We start from the raw sequence: 25040 nt of genomic DNA, 5'->3' as shown, positions 1-25040 counted from the left end.
CTCACAGAGCGCTCACAGCCGGTCAGTCTCACAGAGCGCTCACAGACGGTCAGTCTCACAGACGGTCAGTCTCACAGGCGGTCAGTCTCACAGAGCGCTCACAGACGGTCAGTCTCACAGGCGGTCAGTCTCACAGAGCGCTCACAGACGGTCAGTCTCACAGACGGTCAGCCTCACAGAGCGCTCACAGACGGTCAGTCTCACAGAGCGCTCACAGACGGTCAGTCTCACAGAGCAATCACAGACGGTCAGTCTCACAGAGCGCTCACAGACGGTCAGTCTCACAGACGGTCGGCCTCACAGAGCGCTCACAGACGGTCAGTCTCACAGAGCGCTCACAGACGGTCAGTCTCACAGACGGTCAGTCTCACAGAGCGCTCACAGGCGGTCAGTCTCACAGAGCGCTCACAGACGGTCAGTCTCACAGACGGTCAGTCTCACAGGCGGTCAGTCTCACAGAGCGCTCACAGACGGTCAGTCTCACAGGCGGTCAGTCTCACAGACGGTCAGTCTCACAGAGCGCTCACAGACGGTCAGTCTCACAGACGGTCAGCCTCACAGAGCGCTCACAGACTGTCAGTCTCACAGAGCGCTCACAGACGGTCAGTCTCACAGACGGTCAGCCTCACAGAGCGCTCACAGACGGTCAGTCTCACAGAGCGCTCACAGACGGTCAGTCTCACAGACGGTCAGTCTCACAGGCGGTCAGCCTCACAGACGGTCAGTCTCACAGAGCGCTCACAGACGGTCAGTCTCACAGACGGTCGGCCTCACAGAGCGCTCACAGACGGTCAGTCTCACAGAGCGCTCACAGACGGTCAGCCTCACAGACGGTCAGCCTCACAGAGCGCTCACAGACGGTCGGCCTCACAGAGCGCTCACAGACGGTCGGCCTCACAGACGGTCGGCCTCACAGACGGTCAGCCTCACAGACGGTCAGCCTCACAGAGCGCTCACAGACGGTCAGTCTCACAGAGCGCTCACAGACGGTCAGCCTCACAGACGGTCAGCCTCACAGAGCGCTCACAGGAGCCTCGTGCTGCAGTGTCCACATCCAGAGTGAACATTAATCGCACAAAGCCGCCACTTTTTTCACTGAGTAAGAAAAACTGAACTGAACAAGATCAAAAGCACTGATTGCTTTTGTATGAAGTTAATCAATTGCTGGTCTTTAACGTACTTCTTTAATCCGTCTCGACATATAAATAAATATTGTTCAATAGTTTTTAGACAACAATCGAGCATAACGGCACAACTATGTGAAATACACGTGAGCAGGATCCATTCATTGATTATTTTGGTCTTTTCACAAAATGTATTGACAAAAAGAAAATATTTTGACTATAAGTCTCATCTACAATATATTTATTGTAAAGCCGATAGTACGTAAATCTACACGAGCTTTCAAGACAGTAATTTACTGTGAAATAATATTTATTACTGGCATTTACCTTAAGATCCTCTAGAAAAGAACCTTTCTGCCCAGAGGACGCTGAGCAGATGAATAACTCTAACACTAATAACTCTAACACTAATAACTCTAACACTAATAACTCTAACACTAATAACTCTAGCACTAATAACTCTAGCACTAATAACTATAACACTAATAACTCTAACACTAATAACTCTAACACTAATAACTATAACACTAATACCTCTAGCACTAATAACTATAACACTAATAACTCTAACACTAATCACTCTAACACTAATAACTCTAATAACTCTAACACTAATAACTATAACACTAATAACTCTAATAACTCTAACACTAATAACTACAACACTAACAACTATAATACTAATAACTATAACACTAATAACTATAACACTAATAACTCTAGCACTAATAACTAACACTAATAACTCTAGCACTAATAACTACAACACTAATAACTCTAGCACTAATAACTATAACACTAATAACTCTAATAACTCTAACACTAATAACTATAACACTAACAACTCTAACACTAACAACTCTAACACTAATAACTCTAGCACTAATAACTCTAACACTAATAACTCTAACACTAATAACACTAATAACTCTAATAACTCTAACACTAATAACTATAACACTAATAACTAATAACTCTAACACTAATAACTATAACACTAATAACTATAACACTAATCACTCTAACACTAATAACTATAACACGAATAACTCTAGCACTAATGACTATAGCACTAATAACTCTAACACTAATAACTCTAACACTAATAACACTAATAACTCTAACACTAATAACTATAACACTAATAACTCTAATAACTCTAACACTAATAACTATAACACTAATAACTCTAGCACTAATAACTCTAACACTAATAACTCTAACACTAATAACTCTAACACTAATAACTCAAACACTAACAACTATAACACTAACAACTATAACACTAATAACTCTAACACTAATAACTCTAACACTAATAACTATAACACTAACAACTATAACACTAATAACTCTAACACTAATAACTCTAGCACTAATAACTATCACACTAATAACTCTAGCACAATTAACTATAGCACTAACAACTCTAACACTAACAACTCTAACACTAACAACTATCACACTAATAACTCTAGCACTAACAACTATCACACTAATAACTCTAACACTAACAACTCTAACACTAACAACTCTAACACTAACAACTATCACACTAATAACTCTAGCACTAATAACTCTAACACTAACAACTCTAACACTAACAACTCTAACACTAACAACTATCACACTAATAACTCTAACACTAACAACTATCACACTAATAACTCTAACACTAACAACTATCACACTAATAACTATAACACTAATAACTCTAACACTAACAACTCTAACACTAACAACTATCACACTAATAACTCTAGCACTAATAACTCTAGCACTAATAACTATAACACTAATAACTATAACACTAATAACTCTAACACTAATAACTCTAACACTAATAACTCTAGCACTAATAACTCTAGCACTAATAACTCTAGCACTAATAACTCTAACACTAATCACTCTAACACTAATAACTCTAGCACTAATGACTATAGCACTAATAACTCTAACAACTCTAACACTAATAACTATAACACTAATAACTCGAATAACTCTAACACTAATAACTCTAACACTAATAACTATAACACTAATAACTCTAGCACTAATAACTCTAGCACAAATAACTCTAACACTAATAACTATAGCACTAATAACTATAGCACTAACAACTATAACACTAACAACTATAACACTAATAACTATCACACTAATAACTCTAGCACTAATAACTCTAACACTAATAACTATAACACTAATAACTATAGCACTAATAACTATAACACTAATAACTCTAGCACTAATAACTCTAGCACTAATAACTATAACACTAATAACTCTAACACTAATCACTCTAACACTAATAACTCTAGTACTAATGACTATAGCACTAATAACTCTAACAACTCTAACACTAATAACTATAACACTAATAACTCTAATAACTATAACACTAATAACTATAACACTAATAACTCGATAACTCTAACACTAATAACTATAACACTAATAACTCTAGCACTAATAACTCTAGCACAAATAACTCTAACACTAATAACTCTAACACTAATAACTATAGCACTAATAACTATAACACTAACAACTCTAACAACTATCACACTAATAACTCTAGCACTAATAACTATAACACTAACAACTCTAACACTAATAACTCTAACACTAATAACTCTAACACTAATAACTCTAGCACTAATAACTATCACACTCATAACTCTAGCACTAATAACTATAGCACTAATAACTATAGCACGAATAACTATAACACTAATAACTCTAGCACTAATAACTCTAACACTAAAAACTACAACACTAATAACACTAATAACTCTAACACTAACAACTCTAACACTAATAACTCTAACACTAATAACTCTAGCACTAATAACTCTAACACTAACATTTCTAACACTAATAATGATAACACTAATAACGATAACACTAACAACTCTAACACCAATAACTCTAACAACTATAACACTAACAACTATCACACTAATAACTATAGCACTAATAACTCTAGCACTAATAACTATAACACTAATAACTATAACACTAATAACGATAACAACTATAACACTAATAACTATAACACTAATAACTATCACACTAATAACTCTAGCACTAATAACTATAACACTAATAAATATAACACTAATAACTCAAACACTAATAACTATCACACATAACTATAACACTAATAACTCTAACACTAATAACTCTAACACTAATAACCATAAGTCTAACACCTTGAGGAATGTAGTGTTTACCTGGAGGCAGTGAAGATCTGCCTGGCGTTGGTACAGATGGCGTTGATGGGGCTGTCGTGACCTCTGACCTCTCCGATGGGCGTGAAGCTCTCCACGTTCCAGACCTTCAGCACGCCGGCCCTGCAGCCGCTCAGCAGCATGGGCCGGCCCGGCACCGGGGCCAGAGCGCACACCCAGTCCTTGTGGGAGTTGGGGATTTGCTGTGGATGCGAAGGAGATATGATGCTAGCATACTTATGTTTTTATTGTTTCAACATAATACAACTCATAAAAAGGAATGCTAGTCGTCTGAGTGATTGCATCCATAAAAGAGCACCATGCTTTTATAATGGATGTAAATCATCGTCACTGATACTGTAGTCAGACTGTATTTTACATTACAATCAAACATGATGTCTGTTGTTTACTAAGATTCAAAAAGCAACAGGGGAGAAACAGCGGAGAAAGGGTTAAACATGCACACGTGCAGAATCATTACAGTTCATGTATGAGTGAGTTCAGCCTTCCTTTGATTGTGTTGGATGAATTGTTCTGCTGCAGGGAACTAACAACATCTGACAATAGTTTATAGTTTCATTCCACTTTTTAATGACATATTAATGAAAGAGAAGAGGAGGAACAGGTGAGCTGTCAAACACAATCACATCTTAAAATGCAGAAATCACTTTAAATCACGTTTAGTGTTTAGTGGTTTATCAGATTAATTTATGTCCAAACAGAGTCACACAAAACTAGTATTACTTTAATCTACTTGTTCATGTGTCATTTGCTTCTGTCACTAAGTATTGACATATAGCATTTGAGATTAGCTTTCCACCAAGATAACAATGCTTGTTCCATTATTACCTCACATATTAATCTGTGTTCCACCTGCAGTTTGCAGTTCGTCTGCTCTCTGTTTTCAGAGCAGTGAATTATTTATTCTCCATCATTCCTCATTTGCATCCGAGCAGAGGACCAACACTGAAACCAACGAGTGTTTTCCTCTCAGCCTCTGAGTCTCATGATGGATCCGTGTTATGTTACTGAAGGAGAAACTCTGTTCAAGAAAAGAACAATGAGATGCTGCGAGAAGCGACGTTACGTGTGTGTTACGTGTGTTTATGAGAGTGTTACGTGTGCTTATGAGAGTGTTACGTGTGTTTATGAGAGTGTTACGTGTGTTTATGAGAGTGTTACGTGTGTTTATGAGAGTGTTACGTGTGTTTATGAGAGTGTTACGTGTGTTTATGAGAGCGTAACGTGTGTTTATGAGAGTGTTACGTGTGCTTATGAGTGCAACGTGTGTTTATGAGAGTGTTACGTGTGTTTATGAGAGTGTTACGTGTGTTTATGAGAGTGTTACGTGTGCTTATGAGTGCAACGTGTGTTTATGAGAGTGTTACGTGTGCTTATGAGTGCAACGTGTGTTTATGAGAGTGTTAGGTGTGCTTATGAGAGTGTTAGGTGTGCTTATGAGTGCAACGTGTGTTTATGAGAGTGTTACGTGTGCTTATGAGTGCAACGTGTGTTTATGAGAGTGTTACGTGTGCTTATGAGAGTGTTATGTGTGTTTATGAGAGTGTTAGGTGTGCTTACGAGAGTGCAACGTGTGTTTATGAGAGTGTTATGTGTGTTTATGAGAGTGTTACGTGTGCTTATGAGAGTGTTATGTGTGTTTATGAGAGTGTTAGGTGTGCTTACGAGAGTGCAACGTGTGTTTATGAGAGTGTTATGTGTGTTTATGAGAGTGTTACGTGTGCTTATGAGAGTGTTATGTGTGTTTATGAGAGTGTTAGGTGTGCTTACGAGAGTGCAACGTGTGTTTATGAGAGTGTTATGTGTGTTTATGAGAGTGTTACGTGTGCTTATGAGTGCTACGTGTGTTTATGAGAGTGTTAGGTGTGCTTATGAGTGCAACGTGTGTTTATGAGAGTGTTAGGTGTGCTTATGAGAGTGTTAGGTGTGCTTATGAGTGCAACGTGTGTTTATGAGAGTGTTACGTGTGCTTATGAGTGCAACGTGTGTTTATGAGAGTGTTACGTGTGCTTATGAGAGTGTTAGGTGTGCTTACGAGAGTGCAACGTGTGTTTATGAGAGTGTTATGTGTGTTTATGAGAGTGTTACGTGTGCTTATGAGAGTGTTAGGTGTGCTTATGAGAGTGTTAGGTGTGCTTATGAGTGCAACGTGTGTTTATGAGAGTGTTACGTGTGCTTATGAGAGTGTTACGTGTGCTTATGAGAGTGTTATGTGTGTTTATGAGAGTGTTAGGTGTGCTTATGAGAGTGTTAGGTGTGCTTATGAGTGCAACGTGTGTTTATGAGAGTGTTACGTGTGCTTATGAGAGTGTAACGTGTGTTTATGAGAGTGTTACGTGTGCTTATGAGAGTGTTACGTGTGCTTATGAGAGTGTTATGTGTGTTTATGAGAGTGTTAGGTGTGCTTATGAGTGTTACGTGTGTTTATGAGAGTGTTAGGTGTGCTTATGAGTGCAACGTGTGTTTATGAGAGTGTTAGGTGTGCTTATGAGAGTGTTAGGTGTGCTTATGAGTGCAACGTGTGTTTATGAGAGTGTTACGTGTGCTTATGAGAGTGTTATGTGTGTTTATGAGAGTGTTAGGTGTGCTTACGAGAGTGCAACGTGTGTTTATGAGAGTGTTATGTGTGTTTATGAGAGTGTTACGTGTGCTTATGAGAGTGTTAGGTGTGCTTATGAGTGCAACGTGTGTTTATGAGAGTGTTACGTGTGCTTATGAGAGTGTTACGTGTGCTTATGAGAGTGTTATGTGTGTTTATGAGAGTGTTAGGTGTGCTTATGAGAGTGTTAGGTGTGCTTATGAGTGCAACGTGTGTTTATGAGAGTGTTACGTGTGCTTATGAGAGTGTTACGTGTGCTTATGAGAGTGTTATGTGTGTTTATGAGAGTGTTAGGTGTGTTTATGAGAGTGTTACGTGTGTTTATGAGAGTGTTACGTGTGCTTATGAGAGTGTTACGTGTGTTTATGAGAGTGTTACGTGTGCTTATGAGTGCAACGTGTGTTTATGAGAGTGTTAGGTGTGCTTATGAGAGTGTTAGGTGTGCTTATGAGTGCAACGTGTGTTTATGAGAGTGTTACGTGTGCTTATGAGAGTGTTACGTGTGCTTATGAGAGTGTTACGTGTGCTTATGAGAGTGTTATGTGTGTTTATGAGAGTGTTAGGTGTGCTTACGAGAGTGCAACGTGTGTTTATGAGAGTGTTATGTGTGTTTATGAGAGTGTTACGTGTGCTTATGAGAGTGTTACGTGTGCTTATGAGAGTGTTACGTGTGCTTATGAGAGTGTTACGTGTGCTTATGAGAGTGTTATGTGTGTTTATGAGAGTGTTAGGTGTGCTTATGAGAGTGTTAGGTGTGCTTATGAGTGCAACGTGTGTTTATGAGAGTTTTACGTGTGCTTATGAGAGTGTAACGTGTGTTTATGAGAGTGTTACGTGTGCTTATGAGAGTGTTACGTGTGCTTATGAGAGTGTTATGTGTGTTTATGTGAGTGTTAGGTGTGCTTACGAGAGTCCATGTGTGTTTATGAGAGTGTTATGTGTGTTTATGAGAGTGTTACGTGTGCTTATGAGAGTGTTACGTGTGCTTATGAGAGTGTTATGTGTGTTTATGAGAGTGTTAGGTGTGTTTATGAGAGTGTTATGTGTGTTTATGAGAGTGTTACGTGTGTTTATGAGAGTGTTACGTGTGCTTATGAGAGTGTTATGTGTGTTTATGAGAGTGTTACGTGTGCTTATGAGAGTGTTACGTGTGTTTATGAGAGTGTTATGTGTGCTTATGAGAGTGTTACGTGTGCTTATGAGAGTGTTATGTGTGTTTATGAGAGTGTTAGGTGTGCTTACGAGAGTGCAACGTGTGTTTATGAGAGTGCAACGTGTGTTTATGAGAGTGTTATGTGTGTTTATGAGAGTGTTACGTGTGCTTATGAGAGTGTTATGTGTGCTTATGAGTGTGTTATGTGTGCTTATGAGTGTGTAACGTGTGTGTTTATGTATGTTACGTGTGTTTTTGTGTGTTACGTGTGCGTTACTTGTGCGTTACGTGTGCATTAAGTGTATGTTACGTGTGCGTTACATGTGTGTTACGTGTGTGTTACGTGTGCATTGAGTGTATGTTACATGTGTGTTACCTGTGCATTGAGTGTATGTTACATGTGTGCTACATGTGCGTTACGTGTATGTGACGTGTGCGTTACGTGTGCATTAAGTGTATGTTACGTGTACGTTACGTGCGCATTACGTGCACGTTACGTGTGTTACATGTGCGTTACGTGTGTTACATGTGCGTTACATGTGCGTTACGTGTGCGTTACGTGTGCGTTACATGTGCGTTACGTGTGTGTTACATGTGTGTTACGTGTGCGTTACGTGTGCGTTACATGTGTGTTACGGGTGCGTTACATGTGTGTTACGTGTGCGTTACATGTGTGTTACGGGTGCGTTACATGTGTGTTACGGGTGCGTTACATGTGTGTTACATGTGCGTTACGTGTGCGTTACATGTGCTATGTGTGCGTTACATGTGTGCTGTGTGTGCGTTACATGTGTGTTACGTGTGCGTTACATGTGTTACGTGTGCGTTACATGTGTTACGTGTGCGTTACATGTGTTACGTGTGCGTTACATGTGTTACGTGTGCGTTACATGTGTGTTACGTGTGCGTTACATGTGTTGCGTGTGCGTTACATGTGTGTCACGTGTGCGTTACATGTGTGCTACGTGTGCGTTACATGTGTGTTACGTGTGCGTTGTGTGTGCGTTACATGTGTTACGTATGCGTTGCGTGTGCGTTGCGTGTACGTTGCTTGTGCTACATGTGCGTTACATGTGTTACGTGTGCGCAACATGTGTTACATGTGCGTTACGTGTGCGTTACATGTGTGCTACGTGTGTGTTACATGTGCGTTACCTGTGCGTTACCTGTGCGTTACGTGTGTTACGCGTGCGTTACGTGTGTTACGTGTGTTACATGTGCGTTACGTGTGCGTTACATGTGTTATGTGTGCGTTACATGTGTTACGTGTGTGTTACATGTTACGTGTGCGTTACATGTTACGTGTGCGTTACATGTGCGTTACATGTGTTACGTGTGTGTTACATGTGCTACGTGTGCGTTACATGTTACGTGTGCGTTACATGTTACGTGTGCGTTACATGTGTTACGTGTGCGTTACATGTGTTACGTGTGCGTTACATGTGTTACGTGTGCGTTACGTGGCCTTCCACTTTGCCCAAAAGATCTTCCATTGTACAAAACAAAGCCACTGACGCTGTAGCTTTTGTTCATCCTCTGGCTGCTTGATAAATTGTCTGATATTAGTATCAAGTATTGAATTATACGTCGGCAAATAAGTAAACAAGAAATGTCAGATATATTTGAGGTAATTTAGATGGAGTGACAGAAATGTGTTTACATCATTAGTTCATGTGAACAACAACAACTATATGGCTGATATATTGTTATCACATTTAAAGGATTTCAATCTCAGGTCATCAAACTCTTTACTGGATCAGTCGTTACAGTCTGTCATGTTCACTGCTGATCATTTATGTGATGGTACGTTGATCGCTTTTTCTTAGCTCCTATAAATCAAAAAGTCTGGATCTCATAGTTAGAATCTGGAGGCCAGAGAAGTTGAGAAAGTAAAAATCCTTCATTAACGCAAAGAGAAAATAGAGGAAACCTTTGACCCCCGAAGCCACGGGTAACGGGGAGTGACAGAAGATAGAAATAGAGAGATATGTGTATGTATGTATGTATGTATATATATAAGAACTTTACACCAGTGGTTACAGAATCTCTTAGAGAGCAGCGTCACACTGCAGCACTAGCTGCAAGTCGACAAATCAGCAAAACAAACACAAACTTGGAATTGTTTTCCGGAGTTTATTTTTATAAAGCAATTGGGAATCACTAAACTAGAGAGGAGTAATTATACATAAATTGCTTCCCATATTCTCCCCTGAAACACACTGTGGCCTGTGTATCTTACCAGAGGCGCAGCAGCAGAAGTCCTGGAGGGCGCAGAGTCTATAATAATACATTCTATCGTACCCGAAGCCACACTTTGATCCTCTTACAGAACTAGACAGCCGTCAGGGAGACAGGCAGTAAGGGTTGAGAGGTTATGGGCTGCAGGCCACAGCACCAACCGACTTCATGTAACTCAGCCTCTGAATGGAAACTAACGGCTTACGTTCCCGTTTCCTGTGTTGGGATCAACAGAGGCTAAGTACAAGTTGTGCAAACAAAATGAAAGTGCTGATTAATATGCACATTAGTGTGCATGCAAATGAGTCACCCACCCACCCACGAGGTGCTTTATGATGCCAATTAATATGGAAGCGCCAATGGAGGGTGCACAGGAGGTCACACACACACACACACACACACGGATCAGGTGTGTGCGGGTCGTCATGCCCGTGTGGTTTTCTTCCATCAAATGTCTGCAGCTTATGTTTTTTTTTTATTCTCAATTAATCATGTCTATAATAATAAAAAATTAAGAGAGCAAAAAAATATCTTTGTGCCCACAGTGACTCGCCATAATTTACCGTAGAGAAATGATTTCAAGTTTAAAACGTTGACAAAAGTCTGGAGTTTATTTGCCCAAATGGGCATTTGTTGATAGCTAGCACAGTTTTCATGTAATCATAGTTGAAGTTTAGGAACATTTTGGGACCATTTCAGAGTTTACAATGGGTGTGTATGGCACAGGTTAGAGTGGTGATGTCATCGCTAGAGCGCGGAGCAGAGTCAGGATCTTGCGAAAAAACTATTTGTATTTTGTCACTCGATCCACAAATTTCACTCTTCACGTCTGTCTTCAGCAGAGAAGCAGAGACGAGTTCCGTCCTGAAGGAAAAGCCTCTGAACTCACCTGAGTGAGCTCCTGCTGCTGCAGATCCCACTTCTTGATGCCGTTGTCTCTGGAGCCGCTGAACAGCACGTCTCCCTGCACGGCCAAACACTCGATGCCGTCGTAATGCGGCGGCTCGAAGTTATGAGCCGGACCCACATTACCCAGCATGCTCTCTGCCACGTCAAACACCTGAGGAGAGGACAAGGAGCAGGAGAGAGATGTGTCTGCATGTGTGACACCCGGGTATGGTGTGTGTGTGTGTGTGTGTGTGTGTGTGTGTGTGTGTGTTACCTTGACATAGTGGTCTTTGGAGCCAGTGATTACTTGGTCTTTGCCCAGCAGAGACTGTCCCACTGTGAGGCACATGACGGAGCCGATGTGGCCCGTCAGCCTCCCCATCCCCTGCATCCTGCGCGCGCACACACACACACACACACACACACACACACACACACACACACACACACACACACACACACACACACACACACACACAAATCACTTTCCATCCCGCTGGTGAAGTGAAACCACGGTGATACTGATGATACATTCGTTTTGCTTTTCTGGGGGTTGCTGTGAATCATTCATTGGGTCCGAGCCCCTCAGCGTAAAGCGTCTGGTCCAATCTGTGAATCATTTCCCTTGAGATGCATGAAAAGAAAAAGGTGCCTTGTAGAAACACATTGGTGCTTTGATCCGACAGCCTTTTGAATCCGCTGAGTCAGATGTTAATGAGCTCTCTGCTTTATTAACATCTGACAAGTGAATACATACATCCATGTGGAGATGACTCAGCAAATTAATATGTGAAGGAGTTCATGAATACAGTAGTGACTGACTTCATACTTTTACAAACAATTGGATGAGAAGTTCAATTATCAGGGTTCAGACTCATCCTGATCAATGTTTCCAGGACTTTTCATGACTTTAAACCAAATGTCCATTACAAGCATTTAGTGAAGTCTGGGTGTAAACAGTAAAAAGTGAGTAAATGTAGTATTTAAATAACAATGAGAATACAAAGCATACAGTAAACCTTAAATGACTCAAATGAATGAGACAATAGTTTGATTAAAAGAATAAACATTTATATAGATGCCTGTATGTATGCCTGCTTATATTTTGAGTCGTTCTTTTAAAAGCATATTCATTATTTCAAACTCAGCGTAAATGAACGTCATGAACACATGAATATAACACATTTACATGAACACATGAATATAACACATTTACATGACTTTTACTAAACTTTGGGGTTTCATTTTTTTCAAGGACTTTTCCAGGCCTGGACATAACCATTTTAAACTCCATGACTGTTCCAGGTTTTCCGTAAGAATCCTGCATATGAAATGGATGGGATTCATGATGAAGGATGAAGTACCTGTTGAGGTCCCACATGCGCACCGTGTTCCCAGCAGCGGCGTAGAGCACGGATCCTGACGGGTTCAGGGCGATCTGGTTGATCTGACACTCGCCCTGAGCGAAGGTGATGGTGCGGGTGGTGACGCCCGCGCACACGTCCCCCGACACCACCTGCCCCGAGGACCTGCGAGGGGAGGGGAGCAGAAGGTTGAGGGCTGCGCCGCAGGAGGAGGTTGAAGAGACGGTCAGGAGGAAACTCACGTGAGCGTTCGCACACACTTGGCCGAGTCGCGGACGTCCCACACCTTGATGTAGGAGGCGGACACGGAGAAGACCAGGCCGGAGGACGGGCAGTACTTCACCGACACCACGTTGTTGGGGTGGCCTTTGAGGGTGACGATCTCCTGGCCCGTCACCAGGTTCCACATCTTACAGGTGCGATCTGCACGGGGAACACAGCCCGTTCAATCCTCTCTGGGTGCATATCTTACTGAGATAAATAGACCCGACCATTCTAGTCTTACGTAGGGTTGCAAAATTCCGGGAATATTCAAAGTTGGAAACTTTCCACGGGAATTAACGGGAATTAACAGGAATAAACTGGACATTTTGGGGTAATTTAACTGTATTTACCTTGTCATAAGCAGACATGCATGCAAACATTTATAATAAAACTTTTAAAAATGACATTTTTGACGAGTAGAGTAGAACTTTATTCTTTCATCGAACAACGAAAACATGAACATTGAATAAAAAAGGTGTATTCCCTATGATCACCACCCCCCAACCCACATTTTTATGTTGAGAGCTATAATTGAAATCTCTATCTGTCTGCAATACCGCTCTTGGCCTCTACGCAACTCGGCGCTCTCACGCTTGCCAGCGAAGGGCTGAAACGTTCAGACACAACACTGATGACAAAGAGGTTCAAAACCAACAGAACGTTTATGTTTACGTTTATGTTTCTGGCAGACAATGTTCCCAACCAGCTGCATTCAGGGTCCAGCTGAGCTAGGCGTGCATAGTCTTGTTCTCAACTACATTTAAGTTCCCTGTTATATGCTTTTGCAAAAAAACTTTAAAATTCCCAAAATTCCCATGGAAACTTTCCGTAAATTTAACAGAAAATTTCCGCCCCTTTGCAACCCTAGTCTTACGAGATCTTTTGCTACATGGCTCAGTCAGAAATCTGACTATTTGACAAAAAATTATACGATAGTTATTAACCTTTTAGAAACTAATCCCCTGCTAGGGTGCAGACTGAGAGATTGTTAAATAAAACTGTAAATCATAGTTTGTTTTATTAAAAAAAAAAAAAAAAATGGTGTATTTGGATGTATTGAACACTATAAATAATTTAGAAGTGAAATATATGGTTTGGGACATTTCAAATGTCACAAATATGCCCCAATGCAAATGTTGGAGTCCTCGCCTGAATATTCTCTGTTATAAACCCTCTGTAACTGTGTTCTGCTTCACTTCATCAAAGTCAACATTTGCAGAGAGAATGTTCACATATTGAGCTATGATTTGGGTTAGAGAATGTTCACATATTGTTTATGATTTGTGTTAGAGAATGTTCACATATTGAGTTATGATTTGTGTTAGAGAATGTTCACATATTGAGTTATGATTTGGGTTAGAGAATGTTCACATATTGAGTTATGATTTGGGTTAGAGAATGTTCACATATTGTTTATGATTTGGGTTAGAGAATGTTCACATATTGTTTATGATTTGGGTTAGAGAATGTTCACATATTGTTTATGATTTGTGTTAGAGAATGTTCACATATTGAGTTATGATTTGGGTTAGAGAATGTTCACATATTGTTATGATTTGTGTTAGAGAATGTTCACATATTGAGTTATGATTTGGGTTAGAGAATGTTCACATATTGTTATGATTTGGGTTAGAGAATGTTCACATATTGAGTTATGATTTGTGTTAGAGAATGTTCACATATTGAGTTATGATTTGGGTTAGAGAATGTTCACATATTGTTTATGATTTGGGTTAGAGAATGTTCACATATTGTTTATGATTTGGGTTAGAGAATGTTCACATATTGTTTATGATTTGGGTTAGAGAATGTTCACATATTGTTTATGATTTGTGTTAGAGAATGTTCACATATTGAGTTATGATTTGGGTTAGAGAATGTTCACATATTGTGTTATGATTTGTGTTAGAGAATGTTCACATATTGTGTTATGATTTGGGTTAGAGAATGTTCACATATTGAGTTATGATTTGTGTTAGAGAATGTTCACAAATTGAGTTATGATTTGGGTTAGAGAATGTTCACATATTGTTTATGATTTGGGTTAGAGAATGTTCACATATTGTTTATGATTTGGGTTAGAGAATGTTCACATATTGTTTATGATTTGTGTTAGAGAATGTTCACATATTGAGTTATGATTTGGGTTAGAGAATGTTCACATATTGATCTATGACTTGGGTTAGAGAATGTTCACATATTGTTTATGATTTGGGTTAGAGAATGTTCACATATTGAGCTATGATTTGGGTTAGAGAATGTTCACATATTGAGCTATGATTTGGGTTAGAGAATGTTCACATATTGAGCTATGATTTGGGTTAGAGAATGTTCACATATTGAGCTATGATTTGGGTTAGAGAATGTTCACATATTGAGCTATGATTTGGGTTAGAGAATGTTCACATATTGAGTTATGATTTGGGTTAGAGAATGTTCACATATTGTGTATGATTTGGGTTAGAGAATGTTCACATATTGAGCTATGATTTGGGTTAGAGAATGTTCACATATTGTGTTATGATTTGGGTTAGAGAATGTTCACATATTGAGTTATGATTTGGGTTAGAGAATGTTCACATATTGAGCTATGATTTGGGTTAGAGTTGGACCTTACATTTCAAAGAAATAATCATCGTGAAAGTGATTCTTTTTCTAGGTGGACCTGAAACCTTTTCATTTTTTCTGTGTGTCATCTTCATTTACTCTTAACCAGTAACATATAGACTGATATTTACACATCTGGACAACATCTCACATGTGTACCTTTTATTATAACCAGAATGATTCAAATAGTCCTAGTGGTTGCAGAGATTCACCCTTTTTAGTTTGGGGATGACATTAAGAGGGAAGGCCTAAAAAATAGGGTGGTTTCCAAAAGGTTTAAAGAAATGATTCTGTAGTAGAGTTGTTGGTGTGTGTACCTTTAGACCCAGTGAAGAGCAGCTCATCGGTGGCGTCCACACACAGGACCGGCTTTGAGTGGCCCTCAGCGACAGACACACACTGCAGGGGGGCTGTGCGCCCGCCCTTCACGCCGCCGATGGGATTGATCACACCCCTAACGATCACACACACACACACGGTGTCAGTGTCTTCAGGATGAAGCGGTGGGGATGATGTCGCTCCACCTGTCTAAGGTGTGTGTGTGAAACACAGGCCGGTCACAAGCATGCACACAGACACAAAGACTCTTCCATCACACGGTGACAACACAAACCTCAACAGAGGTATGATGTCACTGTGCCGTCTAACTACTTCCTGTTGGTTCAGAGCCCTCTCCGGTTACTCCCCCTCCCTGTGGAGGGTTCCAATTAAGGCATAATATTATTATTCTCTCTCTCTGAACCTCCCATGCATGTCCACTGACCGGCATGGAGAGCAGTCAGCAAAGAGAAGAGGAAAACGGAGGAGGAATGTGAGGAAATTGGTCCCCAGTGGACTTCCTTCTAACAGCAGTGGTGGTGGAGTGTGAGTGTATGTGTGTGTGTGTGAGTGTGAGTGTGTGTGTGGGGGGCTCTCCCCCACTGTTTGAGAAGATGCGAGGAGAAAAAGAGAATCTGTGATCACACACAACTTGGGACAGATTTAGTTTCTGCACAGAGGAAGAGGAACAGAAGGGGGAGCTGGAATAAAGACAGCAGCATCTCCTCTTCTGCGCCAGAGCGCACACACACACACACACACACACACACACACACACTGAAAAGTAAACACTAGACCACACTTTCTGTGGATCTTTTTCTGCGACGTTAAAATGCCAACCCAAATCAACACATTGCATGCTTGTCTGCCACAGAGGAGCCGCCGTGCAGCGTGAGCTCAGCTCAGCCGCTCGCCGCCTGAGGAGCGACCTCACAGCTCAGCAGGTCGTCACGTCGCCATGCAGCCGCCGTTCAATCTGCCCCGCCCACTCTGTGGGCCCCACTTCCACTTCTGGAAAGACCTTGGAAAGGTATTTGATAAAATAATCATAACACATGTGAACTTGTTTTTTGGGTGAATGGAAAGAGACGGGAAGGAAGATTTAAATAATTTGATGAGAGAGAATGAAGTCGTCCCTCTGAAGGCTGTGTTGTCTGAGGAAGCGTTATGAAGCGTTATGAAGAACATTTGAACTGTAATTATATTTTACGACATTTACAACCATGTTTCCTTGCAGGGAACCGTTACGCTCCCTTCTGTTAAAGGACATACTGCATATTATATGTGTAGTACTATACTGCATACTATATGTGTAGTACTATACTGCATGCTATATGTGTAGTACTATACTGCATATTATATATGTAGTACTATACTGCATATTATATGTGTAGTACTATACTGCATGCTATATGTGTAGTACTATACTGCATACTATATGTGTAGTACTATACTGCATGCTATATGTGTAGTACTATACTGCATATTATATGTGTAGTACTATACTGCATACTATATGTGTAGTACTATACTGCATATTATATATGTAGTACTATACTGCATATTATATGTGTAGTACTATACTGCATATTATATGTGTAGTACTATACTGCATGCTATATGTGTAGTACTATACTGCAGTACTACACATATAGCATGCAGTATAGTCTCAGGTTCCTTCAGCAGAACGTTCTCCTCACAGTGAGCAGTGCTCCCCTAGTGGCTGTTACAGGCGGAGCAGCCTGATGAGCCTCGTGAGAGGAGCAGCTCAACACACAAATAGACCAGAATGAGAGGAGGGCATTGTGTTTTTAGCATTATTATTATCATTATTATTATTATTAATAATATTAAATCATTTTATTTGACATTTTATGAAAACGTTTTGCTGATTTACTTTCTTGCCGAAAGTTAAACAGGAAGATGGATAACTTTCATGTGTGTGCACTGAGTTCAACACTCAGCCAGGGTATTGAGTTAAGTCAGTGACACAAAGCACCTCATCACTTCGTTCCCATGTCCACTCTTTGTGCTAAGCTAGCTGGCTACTGGCTACAATGTTACCAAACAGACATGAGACTGACGCCAACATTCTCCTCTCACACTTGAAGTGAACTATTCCTTTAATTTATATGTACTTCTAAACCGCAGGTTTTACAGGCTGAATAGTAAAACACATAAGAGGTTTAAATAATATCTGCAGGACAGTGGGGAGGTTCACTCGGGTGTTGTGGGCGAGACACACAGGAGGGAGAGGCCGGCATGGTTCAGACATGTGGTTAAACATGTGGTTCAGACATGCACCACAGAGAGAGGACACCAGGTGAGTTCACAGGCAATGGGAAAACAGAGAGAGACAAACACAGTTCCTCTACCTGAGCACCTCGGAGAGCGAGGAGTCGCTGTCATCCGACCTGGAGGCAGAAGAGGAGGGAGGGGGAGGAAGAGGAGGGAGGAAGAGGAGAGGGAGGGTTAACCACGCTCAGGAAAGACAGAAGGGTTACTGGCAAAGGGTTAAAAGGAGGCGTGGCCGGAGGAGGGGCTGAGATATAAAGAATAAAGCTGTCCACTTCCTGTCAGCAGTTAGCCTGAAGCCAGGTAATAAACCTGAAGTGTTCTCTGTAGGTGTTCCTCTGTAGGTGTTCCTCTGTACATGTTCCTCTGTACATGTTCCTCTGTAGATGTTCCTCTGTACATGTTCCTCTGTACATGTTCCTCTGTAGATGTTCCTCTGTACATGTTCTCTGTACATGTTCCTCTGTACATGTTCCTCTGTACATGTTCCTCTGTACATGTTCCTCTGTACATGTTCCTCTGTACATGTTCCTCTGTAAATGTTCCTCTGTACATGTTCTCTGTACATGTTCCTCTGTAGATGTTCCTCTGTACATGTTCCTCTGTACATGTTCCTCTGTACATGTTCCTCTGTACATGTTCCTCTGTACATGTTCCTCTGTACATGTTCCTCTGTACATGTTCCTCTGTACATGTTCTCTGTACATGTTCTCTGTGTTCCTCTGTAGATGTTCTCTGTAAATGTTCCTCTGTAAATGTTCCTCTGTAGATGTTCCTCTGTAGATGTTCCTCTGTAGATGTTCTCTGTACATGTTCCTCTGTAAATGTTCTCTGTAAATGTTCCTCTGTAAATGTTCCTCTGTAAATGTTCCTCTGTAAATGTTCCTCTGTAGATGTTCCTCTGTAGATGTTCCTCTGTAAATGTTCCTCTGTACATGTTCCTCTGTACATGTTCCTCTGTACATGTTCTTCTGTAAATGTTCCTCTGTACATGTTCCTCTGTACATGTTCCTCTGTAGATGTTCCTCTGTACATGTTCCTCTGTAAATGTTCCTCTGTAAATGTTCCTCTGTAAATGTTCCTCTGTAGATGTTCCTCTGTAAATGTTCCTCTGTACATGTTCCTCTGTACATGTTCCTCTGTACATGTTCCTCTTTAAATGTTCTCTGTACATGTTCCTCTGTACATGTTCCTCTGTACATGTTCCTCTGTACATGTTCATCTGTACATGTTCCTCTGTACATGTTCCTCTGTACATGTTCCTCTTTAAATGTTCTCTGTACATGTTCCTCTGTACATGTTCCTCTGTAGATGTTCCTCTGTACATGTTCCTCTGTAAATGTTCTCTGTACATGTTCCTCTTTAAATGTTCTCTGTACATGTTCCTCTGTACATGTTCCTCTTTAAATGTTCTCTGTACATGTTCCTCTGTACATGTTCCTCTGTAGATGTTCCTCTGTACATGTTCCTCTGTACATGTTCCTCTGTACATGTTCCTCTTTAAATGTTCTCTGTACATGTTCCTCTGTACATGTTCCTCTGTACATGTTCCTCTGTAGATGTTCCTCTGTAAATGTTCCTCTGTAAATGTTCCTCTGTACATGTTCCTCTGTAGATGTTCCTCTGTACATGTTCTCTGTACATGTTCTCTGTACATGTTCTCTGTACATGTTCTCTGTACATGTTCATCTGTACATGTTCCTCTGTACATGTTCTCTGTACATGTTCTCTGTACATGTTCATCTGTACATGTTCCTCTGTACATGTTCCTCTGTACATGTTCCTCTGTAAATGTTCTCTGTACATGTTCCTCTGTACATGTTCCTCTGTACATGTTCCTCTGTACATGTTCCTCTAGATGTTCTCTGGAGGAAACCCTCACCGAGCCACGCCTACTTTACTGGATGTTAAACGTTAAAGGGTTGGAGGAATAGTTTGACATTTTGGCTTCTCCACTTTTATGTCAAGAGTTTGATGAGAACATTGGTTCCACCCTCTAATCGTCCAATGAGGTTACAGCCAGCAGCTGGTTAGCTTAGCATAGCATGAGCACGCCTTCAGCACCTGTGTAGCTCACTGGTTATGACAACAACCAATGAGACGTCGTGCTTTAAAGCCTCATGTGTGGCGATGACCAAGACTCTGTGTTCTCCGTTTATTACCAATCAGAGAAAAACAATGAGTATGACATCATGGAGCTTCAGAACGGCTTCTGGTTAGCGACTGCTGCTGCAGCTTCATATTGTTCATCCAGACATGAGTGCTATCAATATTTTCATCTAACCGTTGGAAAGAAAGTGAAAACTCATTTCCCAAAATGTCAAACTATTCATTTGAACGAGGCAGAAAAAAGTTACTGAAAGAAAGAAGGAAGCGCTGAAGAGAACACCGACACCAGAGGTCGTCCACAGAGATCGAGGAGCACGACTCCCCTGATCAACTCTTTCAGGGAGGAGCAGGAGGAGCACGAGGACCACGAGGAGCAGGAGGAGCAGGAGGAGCACAAGGACCACGAGGAGCAGGAGGAGCTCCCAGCAGCAAAGAGAGAAAGGAAAACCGCCCAGCTTTCCATCCTCCTGCAGGCTCCACAGGGGGCTTTTCCTGTGGGAACGACGCCCCAAACACTACTTTTAAATGACCAGAGCGCCTGCTCCAGGGAGTGAGGGCCCAGGCTCCAGGGAGTGAGGGCCCAGGCTCCAGGGAGTGAGGGCCCAGGCTCCAGGTAGTAAGGGCCCAGGCTCCACATGGCACACGACACCCTCATCTCCTGCATCCTCGCTAACAAGGAGGGCCAATAAAACTGAGGAATGTTCCGGATTAATAAAGATTACAAAACAATCAGCGTTCACTGGAATGAACTGAGTGGAAAGCAGGAAGTAAAACGTCCCGCTGCTCGTTCCAGACATAGAAAGTCTCCCCTTCAGAGCGCTGCACAGCTGTGTGGAGCTGGACTGAGTGTTTACACGTTGAGACATGTGGGTACAATGCTGTCACCTTTTGTACATGTAATAACAAAATGACCAAACACATAAGTCTAAGTGTCTCTGACACACTGAGTATTATGAGAACAGGCGTGTTGCAGGCCGTGTTTGATTGGATGAGATCGTACCAGATGATTTCTCGCTGTCTACATGCTCCTCACGTCCTCTGAAAGCAGAAGTGCTATTCCACATCTTTGTTCAAACAACCACAGCTGCCTCCTGCAGAGGATGTGACAATGTGAGCCGACTCTCTATCCTGCATGTGTTTCCTAGTAATGGCTATGAGTGGACTGGAATGATGCTGCAGTTAGAGCAGTCTTGTTGTTAGCAGTCTTGATGTTAGTATACTTGTTGTTAGTGCAGTCTTGTTGTTAGCAGTCTTGTTGTTAGTATACTTGTTGTTAGCAGTCTTGTTGATAGCAGTCTTGTTGATAGCAGTCTCAGAGCTCTCAAGTGTCACGCATTTTGGTCTTAAGTCACGCCCTCCCGGCACACATCGTATTTCTCACGCTGAAAAAAAACTCTAGGCTATTTAATGTGCCGCAGTGCACAAACATGACCTGGTCGCGCTGCCCTCACCATGGAGGAATCAAGCACGTCTCCCCCGAATCCCCTGGAGCTCTGCCGCGAGGTGCCACTCATCAGCCAATCAAAAAAAAGTAATGGGCTACACGAATAGCCAATCAGAAAAACATATCTGTTGTATCTGGGTGAAATGTAATCCAGCAACCAATGAAAATAAAGCTAATAATAATATGGGGGGAGGAGGGCTGGTCTGTGGGCATACGGCATGGGCGGAGGCGCGGCCGGGGGGGGAGGGAGGAGGATATGTCACTCTTACCTGTCTTAAAAACAAGAGCCCTGCAGTCTTGTTGTTAGACGTCTTGTTTTCGTGCAGTCTTGTTGTTAGCAGTCTTGTTGTTAGCAGTCTTGTTGTTTGTGCAGTCTTGTTGTTTGTGCAGTCTTGTTGTTTGTGCAGTCTTGTTGTTTGTGCAGTCTTGTTGTTAGTGCAATCTTGTTGTTAGACGTCTTGTTGTTAGACGTCTTGTTGTTAGACGTCTTGTTGCTAGCAGTCGTGTTGTTAGCAGTCTTGTTGTTAGACGTCTTGTTGTTAGACGTCTTGTTGTTAGACGTCTTGTTGCTAGCAGTCTTGTTGTTAGTAGTCTTGTTGTTAGCAGTCTTGTTGTTAATAGTCTTGTTGCTAGCAGTCTTGTTGTTAGACGTCTTGTTGTTAGACGTCTTGTTGTTAGACGTCTTGTTGCTAGACGTCTTGTTGCTAGACGTCTTGTTGCTAGCAGTCTTGTTGCTAGCAGTCTTGTTGTTAATAGTCTTGTTGCTAGCAGTCTTGTTGTTAGCAGTCTTGTTGTTAATAGTCTTGTTGCTAGCAGTCTTGTTGTTTGACGTCTTGTTGTTAGACGTCTTGTTGTTAGACGTCTTGTTGTTAGACGTCTTGTTGCTAGACGTCTTGTTGCTAGCAGTCTTGTTGTTAGCAGTCTTGTTGTTAATAGTCTTGTTGCTAGCAGTCTTGTTGTTAGACGTCTTGTTGTTAGACGTCTTGTTGTTAGACGTCTTGTTGCTAGCAGTCTTGTTGCTAGACGTCTTGTTGTTAGACGTCTTGTTGTTGGACGTCTTGTTGTTGGACGTCTTGTTGTTAGCAGTCGTGTTGTTAGCAGTCGTGTTGTTAGCAGTCTTGTTGTTAGCAGTCTTGTTGTTAGTAGTCTTGTTGTTAGCAGTCTTGTTGTTAAGTCTTGTTGCTAGCAGTCTTGATGTTAATAGTCTTGTTGCTAGACGTCTTGTTGTTAGACGTCTTGTTGCTAGACTCCTTGTTGTTAGACGTCTTGTTGTTAGACGTCTTGTTGCTAGACGTCTTGTTGCTAGACGTCTTGTTGCTAGCAGTCTTGTTGTTAGACGTCTTGTTGTTAGACGTCTTGTTGTTAGACGTCTTGATGTTAGCAGTCTTGATGTTAGCAGTATTGATGTTAGCAGTCTCGTTGTTAGCAGTCTCGTTGTTAGACGTCTCGTTGTTAGACGTCTCGGTGTTAGACGTCTCGGTGTTAGACGTCTCGGTGTTAGACGTCTCGGTGTTAGACGTCTCGGTGTTAGCAGTCTCGGTGTTAGCAGTCTCGGTGTTAGCAGTCTCGTTGTTAGCAGTCTCGTTGTTAGCAGTCTTGTTGTTAGCAGTCTTGATGTTAGTAGTCTTGTTGTTAGTAGTCTTGTTGTTAGTAGTCTTGTTGTTAGACTCCTTGTTGTTAGACGTGTTGTTGTTGGACGTCTTGTTGTTGGACGTCTTGTTGTTAGCAGTCGTGTTGTTAGCAGTCTTGTTGTTAGCAGTCTTGTTGTTAGCAGTCTTGTTGTTAGACGTCTTGTTGCTAGCAGTCTTGATGTTGGTAGTCTTGTTGTTAGCAGTCTTGTTGTTAATAGTCTTGTTGCTAGACGTCTTGTTGTTAGACGTCTTGTTGCTAGTAGTCTTGTTGTTAGACGTCTTGTTGTTAGACGTCTTGTTGTTAGACGTCTTGTTGTTAGACGTCGTGTTGTTAGCAGTCTTGATGTTAGTAGTCTTGTTGTTAGTAGTCTTGTTAGTGCAGTCTTGTTGTTAGTAGTCTTGATGTTAGTAGTCTTGTTGTTAGTAGTCTTGTTGTTAGTAGTCTTGATGTTAGTAGTCTTGATGTTAGTAGTCTTGTTGTTAGTAGTCTTGTTGTTAGTAGTCTTGATGTTAGTAGTCTTGATGTTAGTAGTCTTGTTGTTAGTAGTCTTGATGTTAGTAGTCTTGTTGTTAGTAGTCTTGTTAGTGCAGTCTTGTTGTTAGTAGTCTTGTTAGTAGTCTTGATGTTAGTAGTCTTGTTGTTAGTAGTCTTGTTGTTAGTAGTCTTGATGTTAGTAGTCTTGATGTTAGTAGTCTTGATGTTAGTAGTCTTGTTGTTAGTAGTCTTGATGTTAGTAGTCTTGTTGTTAGTAGTCTTGTTGTTAGTAGTCTTGTTGTTAGTAGTCTTGATGTTAGTAGTCTTGTTGTTAGTAGTCTTGTTAGTGCAGTCTTGTTGTTAGTAGTCTTGTTAGTAGTCTTGATGTTAGTAGTCTTGATGTGACTAGTATTGTTTGTAGTCTTGATGTTAGTAGTCTTGATGTTAGTAGTCTTGATGTTAGTAGTATTGATGTTAGTAGTCTTGTTAGTGCAGTCTTGATGTTAGTAGTCTTGTTGTTAGCAGTCTTGTTGTTAGTAGTCTTGATGTTAGTAGTCTTGTTGTTATCAGTCTTGTTGTTAGTAGTCTTGATGTTAGTAGTCTTGATGTAGGTAGTCTTGATGTTAGCAGTCTTGTTGTTAGCAGTCTTGTTGTTAGCAGTCTTGTTGTTAGTAGTCTTGATGTTAGTAGTCTTGTTGTTAGTAGTCTTGATGTTAGTAGTCTTGTTGTTAGTAGTCTTGATGTTAGTAGTCTTGATGTTAGTAGTCTTGATGTTAGTAGTCTTGTTAGTAGTCTTGATGTTAGTAGTCTTGTTGTTAGTAGTCTTGATGTTAGTAGTCTTGATGTTAGTAGTCTTGTTGTTAGTAGTCTTGTTGTTAGTAGTCTTGTTAGTGCAGTCTTGTTGTTAGTAGTCTTGTTAGTAGTCTTGATGTTAGTAGTCTTGTTGTTAGTAGTCTTGTTGTTAGTAGTCTTGATGTTAGTAGTCTTGATGTTAGTAGTCTTGTTGTTAGTAGTCTTGTTGTTAGTAGTCTTGATGTTAGTAGTCTTGTTGTTAGTAGTCTTGTTAGTGCAGTCTTGTTGTTAGTAGTCTTGTTAGTAGTCTTGATGTTAGTAGTCTTGTTGTTAGTAGTCTTGATGTTAGTAGTCTTGATGTTAGTAGTCTTGTTGTTAGTAGTCTTGTTGTTAGTAGTCTTGATGTTAGTAGTCTTGATGTTAGTAGTCTTGTTGTTAGCAGTCTTGTTGTTAGCAGTCTTGTTGTTAGTAGTCTTGTTGTTAGT

At 40.9% G+C, this 25040-nt stretch overlaps 1 protein-coding gene across 1 annotated transcript in view; it reads right to left on the bottom strand.

Annotated features, from left to right (window-relative positions):
* The window catches only part of kif21b (kinesin family member 21B), a gene marked incomplete at both ends in the record, with an annotated part of 75653 nt that overhangs the window by 5744 nt on the left and 44869 nt on the right, over window positions 1-25040 (bottom strand). The window contains 7 exons of the mRNA XM_079218658.1: window positions 4361-4560; window positions 11258-11428; window positions 11531-11648; window positions 12621-12785; window positions 12863-13043; window positions 15809-15945; window positions 18185-18223. Coding sequence (XP_079074784.1) covers window positions 4361-4560; window positions 11258-11428; window positions 11531-11648; window positions 12621-12785; window positions 12863-13043; window positions 15809-15945; window positions 18185-18223 — 1011 coding nt within the window. The remainder of the gene's footprint in view (window positions 1-4360; window positions 4561-11257; window positions 11429-11530; window positions 11649-12620; window positions 12786-12862; window positions 13044-15808; window positions 15946-18184; window positions 18224-25040) is intronic.

Source organism: Taurulus bubalis (assembly GCF_910589615.1).
Source record: "Taurulus bubalis genome assembly, chromosome: 5".
Classification (NCBI taxonomy): domain Eukaryota; kingdom Metazoa; phylum Chordata; class Actinopteri; order Perciformes; family Cottidae; genus Taurulus; species Taurulus bubalis.
The sequence above is the reverse complement of the archived record's forward strand: the minus strand, read 5'-3'. Positions and strand labels throughout refer to the sequence as shown.